General features: G+C 26.7%; 1 protein-coding gene across 1 annotated transcript; it reads left to right on the plus strand.

Moving 5' to 3' along the window:
• The first annotated feature begins 1,082 nt into the window (after positions 1–1,082).
• On the plus strand, positions 1,083–11,586 carry LOC132931701 (serine/threonine-protein phosphatase 4 regulatory subunit 4-like). Its single transcript, XM_060997643.1, has 16 exons — positions 1,083–1,697; positions 1,792–1,945; positions 2,021–2,094; positions 2,161–2,267; positions 2,336–2,697; positions 3,022–3,110; positions 3,474–3,668; positions 3,750–3,875; positions 3,956–4,132; positions 4,202–4,307; positions 5,859–5,984; positions 6,671–6,873; positions 7,402–7,570; positions 7,642–7,696; positions 8,152–8,634; positions 8,727–11,586. Exons 1-16 carry the CDS (start codon positions 1,686–1,688, stop codon positions 8,743–8,745), a joined length of 2,457 nt encoding a protein of 818 aa, XP_060853626.1. The 5' UTR covers positions 1,083–1,685; the 3' UTR covers positions 8,746–11,586.
• The last annotated feature ends 394 nt before the right edge of the window (positions 11,587–11,980 follow it).

Here is an 11,980-nt window from a genome sequence, read left to right on the forward strand (position 1 = left end):
CTAAAAAAAAACACATCATGATAAAATCAATACATCCATCGCTTCGCTCAGAATATACTCGTAAAACAGTCAGTTGAGTTCAATTCAAGACCACTTCGATTACAATATTTATATTATTTATGATTATTGTAATCGATTCTGAATTCTGATTGTGTTGAGTACCAGAGAGTAGAGACTGGAGTACTGACTAATGAGTAATGACTAATGAGTATAGTGACTACTGGGCACTTAGTAGACTGTATCAATGAGAGCAATACGAATTATTCGTTTTGCTATTATTTATTTACATAAAATTTACAATTGTGACGTATTGTCGAAACATATTACACATAATATTGTGGCACTTACGTTTCCATAAATCTTCTCTTGTTCAAATATAATACACCGAAGACTTTTAGTACACAAAAGTACTTTGCTAACTCATTGATTATAAATACAAATATTAATTATAAATCATAATCAGTGGTTTATATACACATTACACACAGTGGCTCAGTGCCCAAGAGGGTTGTTGTGAGACAATGTGGTGGTGGGTGCCGACTGCCGAGTAAGTATTGGGTAGGTACCTATACAAGTGTTTTATATTATTTGTATTCGACGGATGTAATAAAATAATACATAGTTTGAATCACAGAATTTAGACAACGGGTAATTAATATAAATGTACAAACGCAGATTTCGATATTTCGATTAGGCCACGTTTTATCGACTAACGAGTTCGCACCGCCACTGGATTAAAATGCATAGATAATATTATATTAATATGTACATCATAACAATATTGTCAGTATTGCATTACTATAATTCAGGTATACATGGGTGTTGACTGTTGACTATTAAGTGCATTAAACAAAGATTAATAATAATATTATATAATACGTGATTCGTGAAATAAGTAAGTTATAGGACAATGGGATATTATAAGACACATAATAGGCACATTAACGTGGCCGTCGTAAATCGTACAATAACAAATAACAATAACAATAACAATAACAATACAGAATAACCGCACCTCGATAAGCGCGCTGACGGGCTGTTATCACGATAACGACGACGTATGATATCACTGCGTTATCGTAATAAGCACCTACACAACAATAATAATAATAATATTTAATAACACGTCCGTCTTGTGAGCGCCGCAGTGGTCGTGTGTGGCTGTGGGCTTTGCCGAGGCGACGGCGGTGTTACTATGTGTCACCCATCTCCTCCTCGCAGACGTGTAATAAAAATATGTTCGTCGTTTCTTCTGCCCCACCACCCGTCCGCCGACGCCAGCAACAGCATCGCCGGTTCCGTTACTCAACCGCAACGTGAGTCATTCCAGAAATAAACATCATCAAACACCACTCGTACCGCAGAGACGCCGTCATATACCTACACCTGCGCGCACGCACTCGCACACATATGTAGGTACCTATACACACGGTACGCACACCGTGCCGACACGTACGTCCTAGATCGTCGTCGTTCGTTCGTGCGCCTTTTCGCGTTTTTACGGCATTCGATCGCGTTTTGGTTTTTTTTGCGTGGGCTGCCGCTGAACAGGGATGTCTTCGTGAACGCTCGATTCCGTTCGATGGGCCGAAGTTTGGTGGCCGGCAGGTGAACGGAACAAAACTCGGTCGTAACCGCAGTGCACGAGAGACACCGAGCTATGTCTATTATCATCGACCGTCTGTATGATGCAAGATGTACGTATTACGACGGTCTGTCCGGACGTTATTTTAACGGGGTGTAGTTTGTGTGTTTGCTAACGAACGACTTGGTCGTTGACGGCGTTTTCAGAATGACACGAAGGACTCGGCCGATTATCGTTATGAAGCGACCGAAACGGTGAGGAACATTTTGAAAAGGCAGCTGCTTACCACCGATTTGTTCCAACAGACGTTTTTGACCACCATACTCTCTGCGTTGGATAATCACACCGTCAACAATAACAGTACGTTGTGTACGCGTTTAATCGTTGAATAATTGCCTGAAATGTTTAAATGTTTTAATTTTTCTTTAATGTTAGGCGTTATCAATACGTGGTTGGACACGCTGCTTGATTTCATCGAATTCTTACCTGTTGACTGTTTACAAAGAGAGGTGACATATTGAAAAATTGTATTTTCTCAATGATATTTTTTTCTAATATTTTATCAATGTTATTAGATTTTACCATTTGCTATTGAGAGAAGTGATCTTTCCAGGCCCGAATCATTGCGTTTAATAAGTTGCAGGATTTTTGGATCTCTTGCCCCTAAACTAAATGCATATATGTAAGTTACCTATTTCAATTCTTCATTTTTCCTATAATATTGCTTTATAAATTTATTTTGTGTTTTAGTATTAAACGTGAAATATGGCCATGCATTTTATCACTTTGTCAAGATGAAAGTGTTCTAGTAAGAAAGACAGTTTGCCAAGAGCTAAGTAAAGTGAGCGCATTTCTTAAAGACAACACAGAAAATTCAAAAGACTGTATTTTGCTGCCAGCAATTGTGGATTTAGCTAATAATGCTGATTATGGTGTCAAAGTTGCTCTGCTCGATGTCATAGTAGATATAATACCATGTTTTCCCAGGGAAATAATTGTCACCGTTGTGGTGCCAATGGTTAAAAAACTAATTGACACAGATTTTAATAAAAGTAATTTCCTAGTGGTGGCAGTTGCCAAGAATTTTGGTGTCATTTGTAAAGCCCTTAAAGGTAAGAGATTATTTTATTTTTAAAATGTATGTAAACAAAGTTATAAATATTTTTAATTACATTTGTAATAAAGATTATTTACAAACAAAATACAAAACTTTCACTGAAAATTAAGTATGCAATATATTTTATAATTGTTTTGTAAATGTTAAAGCGCATTTTCTTAATAAGTCTTAAATAATAAATTTTTGTTTATCACCATATTAATATGTTGTATGAGGTTATGATTACTTAAAAATGTACATTTAATAACTTAAAAGTCTTAACCTAAGTTTTTAAAATTTATTTGATATTTTATGATAATAATTATATTGTCTTTTATAGATTATTTAAGTTTTGAAGATGTATCTTGGTTTGTCAATAAATATACAGATTTATTGAAAATTGATTGCAAAACTGAGTATAGTAATAATGTAAGTTACAATTTTTTATTATTATTATTATTCATACTTATAACACAATGTGTTGTATTTTAAATCAGTATTAGGTATTATATTTATCATTTTTGAAGGTAATTTAATCTCTTTAACTGCTGTAAGGGGTATTTTAATTAAAAAAAATTTAATATGTATATCGTACTTAGTGTTGAAGTAAAAAATGTGTTAAATGTTAAATGAATTATACTGAGTAATAAATAAGCTACCCACAATATAATACAATATTTGGGAGCTAATTAATTTAATCCAATTTTAAAATACTTGTAAATACTAAAAATTATTTCAAATATAATTATAAATATTTATTTTAATCACTTATATACTTATTTACTTCAACAGGATCATATTATTTGTGATAAGCCATATTTGACTATTCAAAAACTCTGTGCTATCAGTCTTACAGAAATCATACTTTTAAGTTCATCAGACAAGGGTAGTACAACTTTGTTAATTTATCTTATCAATCATTTGGTTGATTTGGTCTCAGAAGATTATGTAGAGATAAGAATAGCTTTGGTTGATATTATCAAAGAAGTGAGTAGTTTATTTAGATAAACTTTCTTCTTTTCTTATAATTGAAATTGCTATTACAGTACTTATATATTTTTTTTATAGGTTTTGGTATCTTTAAATGATAAAGTGGTATTGATTTCTTCAGTGTTAATGAAAATGTTGTCAGAGAGAGACATAAAAGTTTTAAAAGTAATGATTCCTAATTTAAGCTTTATGATTACGAAAATGGTAAATAGAAATATAATTATATAAATGTATATTACATTTACTACACTAATTATAAACTAACTAGTAATTTTATTTTAAAGAAATATCAAGAACAAGTTTTAAAATCACTGATGCTCTTAGAAGAATATTTATTTGCCCAATACAACTGGAGACTGTACGCAGAGTTTTTGCACCAGGTAATGGTTTTACCTACATGTTACACATCTGACCAAGTATTTTATGTTGGAAAAGTAATGCTCAATCGATTGGAATGTGTTGTAAGTATATATTTATTATTTTATCTGTATATTTTCAATAATTCATGTATTTTTATTTATTTTTTAAAGAGACAAAAACCAATTAGAGAAGCTGTTTGTACATTGCTATTGACAATTTTACGTTATAATTTAGATGAAAGCCAAAGAACACTACTACGTGAACATCTCATTGATTGTAATTATCTAAATACATTATTTTATTATCTTTTATAATTTTATATACCAGCGGTTCACAACTTTTTTGGTTGTGCTCACCACAAATTAAAAAAAAAAAAAAAAAATCTTTATGATACTAATAGCACACCTATATACATAAAAATATATAAGAATACAAGTGTAAAGTGTTAATTAAGAAAAAAACTTTATTGAACCTAATTACAAGTTGAACAATTTTATGAGATTTTTGACATTGCATGTTTCTTATGAGAGAGTCAATATCTAGATTAAAACTGGATAGTTTATTGCGTTAATTGTGTAATATTATGTTATGGTCCACGGCCCAGTCCCACGCTATCTGCTGCCCATAGAATGGGAACCGTTGGTATAGATAATAATAATGAATGAAAATAAATAGCCAATAGTTTTATTTTAATGTGGTATAAGATGTAAAGTTAATTTTTAGTGGTTAATAGTTAATACAGAATGATTACAAGGTGTTTATTTTGTTATGAATCACTCATTATTTCAAAATTTATTAATATTTTTGAAAATATTTTTTTCATAATTTCCATTTCAAATAAAACAACAGTAAACATTTTTTTTTATTATTATATGAAAAGTGGATGAGTAGCTTATGAGTTTTATGTATATAAAGTTTAGGCGAGCATAGTACTAGACTAATATTTTTTGGAGCATCCCTGTTCATTTAAATTTTAAATATTTATAACTCATAAACTATTCGTTCGAATCATGATTGAAATGTATCAAAATACTCTGAAAAATATTTTGTTTTAGAATATTAATTTAAAAATGTATATTGTCAATCAAAAAAGTAAAAATTTAAATATAATGATAAAAAATATAATTTTTTTAAATAATGTTGTTTTATTTTGACTGGAAGTTTTCAGTTCACAAGTAAAGCATCATCATTGTACCTCATGTATGAACTAATTTGACCAAGATTGGATATAGCACTTGATATATTTTCGAACAAGGTTCAGACTATTCTCATAACTTTCCTGATAATATCTCTAAGAACAATCTATGAGCTTACCTAGATATATTAGGTAATTTTTGAGTCGATAATTTATAAACTTAAGGAATAAGGACACCATATTTTGTTGTATGTTTAAACAAAAAACTTATAAATTTAATATTTTATTTTTTTGTTTTAAAAAAAAATCTTTGTTTGCTGAGCACAGTGTGAGTGAAATGTACCTAATTTTTTCCCCTTTACACGAAAACAAAGAATTATTCTAGTTTAGTGATCCAAAATAAAATTCATATGAGTACTACTCCAATACCAACCCATAATGATTGAAAGAATAAGCTTAAAACAGTCCCAACTCCCAAGGAATTTATTGATATACATTTTATTAAAATAGTCAATAGATCTAGTAGTTTCTGAAATTAGCACATTAATGTATACAAATTCTTCAGCTTTATAATATTTAAATATAGATAAATTATTTTAAAAAGTATAAATATACATTAACTACTTGTAAATTTCTTGAATTTTAATATATTTTATTTTGTTTATTGTCACGGCTTACTTATTTTTTTTCAGGTACGGTTCAAAATCCAAATTTCTACAAAAGATCATTTTACATATTTATTTGTCAAGAAGCTTTGAATATATTTTCCACAGCATATTTTAAAAAACACTTTTTCTTACCTTTACTTACTTTAGCAGGTATATAATTTATTATTATTATGGTAATAGTGTAAATTTTAAACCATATGGGTATTAAATAGACTGTTTTGGTTTTCTAATAATTACTTTAGCTAATATAACATTTATGTTTAGTACAATATTTAGAATGTGCACTTTGCAAACTGCTAAGTTTAAATCTATTTTAACATAAAAAAGTTGTTAGTATTATACAAAATCATTATTTTTAATGACATATGATTTACAATCAATAGGTATATGACTTTAGTATCTATTGACTGTTAATCTAATTACTGTGTTAAAATTACTAATCAATATAAATGAGCAATTATTAAATTTCACGATCAATAATCAAAATATATTGTTAGCAATATTAGAGACTACAAAATAAAATTAAAAATTAATCTGAATGCATGGAAAAAAAGTAACATGAAATTCCCAATAGACTGCCATTTTGTAAAGAAGGGCTTTAGTTTCTTTTGCAACTTTAGGAATGTTCTAGCAGTCTACAGTACATTATTTATGTGTGAACTTACATAACATTTTTGTTTGCCTTAAAATAACAACACAATGTAAATGTTAGACCTGATTGTGTAATTTTATTATTTTTCTTTGCTATTAACAGTGGATGATTAATTAATGAGCCAGACATTTTAATGGAATAATTAATTTTCTAATTATAACTTATATTTTGTTATTTATTTCAGATGATAAGGTTGCAAATGTTAGATATAGCTTATGTAATATAATGTCCAACATAGTAAATATATTTAAGATATCGACTGAAAAACCTTTAGTTGATAAATTGATTGATACTATAAACAAACTTTTAATTGATGGAGATCGAACTGTCCAAGAACAACGTCCACTTTTAGAATATTGCAATACTACAATTGGTCACATACTACGGGTAATTATATTGATCTGTTTAACTTAAAATTTATTTAATATTGAAGTCTTCTTAATATAACAGTTTTAGTGAGACTAGTGACAGTATTAAAATATGTATTAGAAGGAAGTAGAAACCGAATAGTATAGAATAAATTTATTCAAGATATCTTTGTAATAGTATCCAGTAAGGGTTGAAAAATGATTCTAGTTAAAGTACCTATATCAATTTATGGTATTTTATTCAAGATGACATATGTATAAGTTTGGTTAGGAATATATGGATGGTTTAGTCTTTATCATTATTGATAATCTATTATTATTAATAAATAATGATTAATAAACTATCATACTACAATCTAAAATAATACATAATGACTATTCAATAATGCGATAGTGATATTTTCTTTTGTGACCATCAACATTTTTAAGAGGATGTTGGCACATTATTTGTTTTCTCTCTAATTAATCTATAGCATAGTAAATTTGCATTCAGAAGAACCAATTCTTGTTTTGTTGTTTAGTATACCAAAAATAATATAAATTTTAGGGCAAGAAAATGTCTGAATACACAGAAACTGATGAAGATATAATCAAATTTAGTGAAGAATCTCGTTTATTGCTTTTGAAATCAACTGAACGTATTCAATTGGACAATGGTGGTGTGTTCTTAAGAAGTTTAATTGAAGAAAAGATGTTTACGAGCCAAATAGATGAATGTGAGTAATTTTAAGACAAACTTTTTAATTATAATTTATAATGTTCATTTATTGGATATTTTTTTAAACAGGTTCAAGAACATCAAATGAAGATGATAAAGTTACTTTGGTTGGTAAAAAGTCATTGTAAGTTTATAAAATATTAAATTAATATATTTAGTTGTAATTATTTTTTATTAAATAAAATATACATTTATATTCTATACTATCTATTATAACATGGTTAATGTTGTACAATGTTTGATTAAATTTGGTTACCAAAGTTCTCAACATTTAAAATATTTAATTAGCTTATTTGGATAAACATTTTTTTATTTATTTTTAAAAAATAGTTAGATAAAAATACAATTGTATTACTATTCTCTTCATTCGACAAATAGGATTGTTATGGTTAATTATTACAATATTTATCTGAAAAGTTTTTAAATTGTTGGTAAGGTATGACTATTTGAAAATTTAAGAAGGATTTAATGAACATATCTGGTTGTGTGTAATATTGAATTATAGCTTAAAAATTGGTATAAAATTATATTATACTTTTGTATTTTATTATTATCTTATTATTCTTATTATATTTTTAGTATGTTGGAATCTGAGTTCATCAAAGACACTGGTGTTTCTATTAATAAAATGATGGAACATTCGTCAAAAATACCTACACCTGTACATCAAATAGTTATTGATCCACAAAATGGTAGATCACTTAAAGAGCAAAAAGTATCTCATCTGCCAGTCAAAAAAGATAGAACACTCTCACCGGCATATCGATTACAAAAGAGACATGAAAGTAGTGAACATGTGGTAACTCGCTCAACAAATATTGCCAAGAGAAATGCCAATTTCCGTGGAAAACGACTTAGTGTTCCTGTGATGTCTTGCATCAATGTTGATATAAAGAAAGATGCAAATGGTAACCTTGTAAAGTTTGCAGCAAAAAGACCACAATCTTGTTATGTAGATGGAAATCAAATTGTTTTGTCAGAAATAAAAACTGAAAAATCTTTGTCTGATGAATCATTAGATAAGAATTCCAAAAATAAACCTTTAAGCCGTCTTCCAATAAGGTATTTAAAAATGAAAATGTTTATATTTATTTAAATTAATTTTATTAATTTAACTTAAAATGTATATAATGTTAATTGTTTTATCATTTCAGAAAATCGCAAGGTAAATAAAAATAAAAAATACAGTTTTCCATTAAGTTATAAAACGAAACCAATGATCTTATGCCAAATTGAAATATTTTAACTGTGATAAATTCAGTATACGCACAACAAATTGTATTGTAGGTACAAAGCAGTTTTAATTTTAAACATATATTTTAACTTTTAATTACCTTACATATCATAAGTTAAATGAATCTAAGTATAATATTATTACCTTTTACAGTATTTAAAACATTAAGATGAGCTAATATATTCTTAGTTAATTTAAAAGTGTAATGTTTTTATGGAAGAAGTTCAAATTACTTTTTTGTTTTTATATTTTGATTCTGATATATTAAATGTATAAGCCTAATTAACCTAAAGTTATATTTTTGTAAAAATTAGTTTGTAATTAACTTTTAATAAGTGCATATTGTGGCTTGTTATATTGTCTTTTACTACTAATACAACAGTAAACATTGTACAGTACAACCTCGATTAACCACCCCTCAATTAAGTAAAATCTTACCACCTTATATGCTTGCTAGTTTATCCGAAACTTTCTGGCAATATCAACTAGATAAATGATATATACATTTTATGTGTGATATTAAAACTGATCTTTGTACTGAAAACTCAGTTGATCATAATTATTGAAAAAATAATAATTAATACATATGTTCTATGTTTAAAAAGGTTTGCTTCTTGTTAAGCCGTCTTTGATTATCCATCAAGGCTCCTGGCCTGGCTCGAGACTAACAATTAATAGAGGTTCTACTGTACAAGTATAATTTAAAAAATATATAATTAGAACAAAAAAAATAGAGTTTAAAATCAGATATTGAAATTATTTATAATTAGTTTATAACCAGCTGACAAAACCTTAGTTATTTTAATTTTACAACAATGTCATTGTGCCCATTTTCTATAGCAGCGTTTCCTAAACTTTTTCGTCTTACGGCGCCCTTTTGGAATTGAATTTTTCTCATGACAATTTTTTTTTAGATAAAATAATGAATAGAACATTTTAAATTTATTTTTGGATAACATAAGGATTAGTATTGCGGCGCTGCTGTGCATACTTTGGGAATCGCTGGTCTATAGAGTTAAAACCGTTCTATAACCTGAAATCTAAGTATCTTATATATTGTTCACTGCAAAATTTTAACTGAGGATTTAAAAAATATATTGTAAAATCAAAATTTAAATTGTTTAAATAAATATTTGTATTAACCAATATTTCATGGTCATGATTATTACTTATTATTATTATTATTTAGGTCATTAGATTGTTAAAACTGGTTTTTTAAGTTTCTGGTATTAATCGTGATTGCAGTGTTGGATAATAAAAAAAACCTAGACTTAACCTATATCATTATGCATTGTATATTAATGTTTAAATTACAATAGGAAACCGATGAGTCCATTTGTATGAAATAAATATAACCAAAAACTGGTTTTTAAATCCTGAAATTGAATAATAAAAGAATTCCAAAAGATTTTTGCAAGTGTATACAGTATTATAGTATATAAAAGACAAAAATAATAAATCCTAATTTCGCATCTTATTGTCAGAATATTTAGGTATTAATAATTCTTAACGTTATACTGAATATTATGCTCGTTAAAAAATTAAATAAATAATAATGTAAATTTAAATGACTAATTAGTATAAGTTGTTAAATGTTTACAAATTTAATTATTTTTATAGTGTGTATTCAAACATTTTAGAATTATAATTTGAATAGAGAAGATATTAGCTTATCTTAGACAGGTTTATTTACTGTACAATATTAAAATTGTTATTTCTTTGATAGATTGTTATTGTTATATATATATGTATAGGAAATTGGTACTATATAACAATTTTGATGACGAGTTAAATCATTATAATTTATTTTTAATTTTGAATACCATTTTGGTATAACATATGTAGAAATCATCATATTTATTAATTTCATGAGTTGTAGTTTAATTATTATAACCATTCTTATTTTGTTGAAAATTATACCTAATTATTGATAACTATTAATAATAATTATAGAACTATTATTTCTTTAAAATTGATAAAATATATTTTTTATACAGATTAATGATCTATAAAAAATTAAATTTTTATAGAAAGCTAGCATTGTTGATGAAAATATATATATGTTATATTTATGATGGAATATGATTAAAGAATAAATTATTGGTATTATAATGTCAAAATATTTTTCTGATTGTACGTATTTGAAAATAAAGACTGTTTAATTAATATTTAAATTTTTAAGTGAGATTTAGTACCTTTTTCTAAGATATGTATATGATATGTTCATGTGGTACCTCTGAACTTTGATGATAAATTTTGATAGAATAAGCAATCTTATTATATGTTTGAAGTTTGAACTATTCCCCTTGTATTTTTATAATTGTAAAATCAAATTATCTGTGCAATTTTTCATATTATTTATACCTAGTTATAGTTTAATTATGTGTTTAAAAATTATTTAATTTGTAGTAGTAACGAAATTGTAACCATATTAAGTAACAAATTATTTATTTTGTAGTAAAAACCATAATATTGTTAGCATTGGAAGAGTTTTGAAAAATGCTGTTATGTTAATTAAAAAAATATATATATATTGTAATTGTTTTATATTTATTGTTTTGATCTTGGTTTGTTAAAGAATTTTGTCGTTTTTATTGCATATTTACTTAAAGAGAAAAACTCTTATTATATTTTTGTTTATATATAATATTGTTCTTGTCATAAATTAGTGTTTATTATAAGCTTGGGGGATACATTTTTATGAAACATGAAAAAATAAACAAATGAGTTATCTCTGTCTCACGCAAGCGTAATAATATATAGTAAATATTCTAATCAAATTCATTCTAAAAAATTTATTTATTGCTAATATTAGAGCAATTTTACTCGTTGAAAAATTTGAAGTTTTAATTTAGACTATGCTTAAGCAAATAGTTTTTATTTTAATAGAGTTATAAGTACTTAAATTTTTTTTTTTCAAACATATATCCTTTAAAATAAATTTATGAGAAAAAAACTCCACTCCTCTACAATTGCAATGATTTTAAAATGTGCTCTAATATTAAATATAAGTACTGTAATAAGAATCTAGTGCTTAGATTTGCTGTTACATGTCTGCGAGTCGAGAATAACATATGGTTCTATATCCTCTTAAGGTCAACTAGGGTAATATAACTAATAAGTAATAACAGTAATAACGAATTAGAATAATTCCTAGAGTCATACTGATATTGT

Source organism: Rhopalosiphum padi, chromosome 1 (assembly GCF_020882245.1).
Source record: "Rhopalosiphum padi isolate XX-2018 chromosome 1, ASM2088224v1, whole genome shotgun sequence".
NCBI lineage: Eukaryota > Metazoa > Arthropoda > Insecta > Hemiptera > Aphididae > Rhopalosiphum > Rhopalosiphum padi.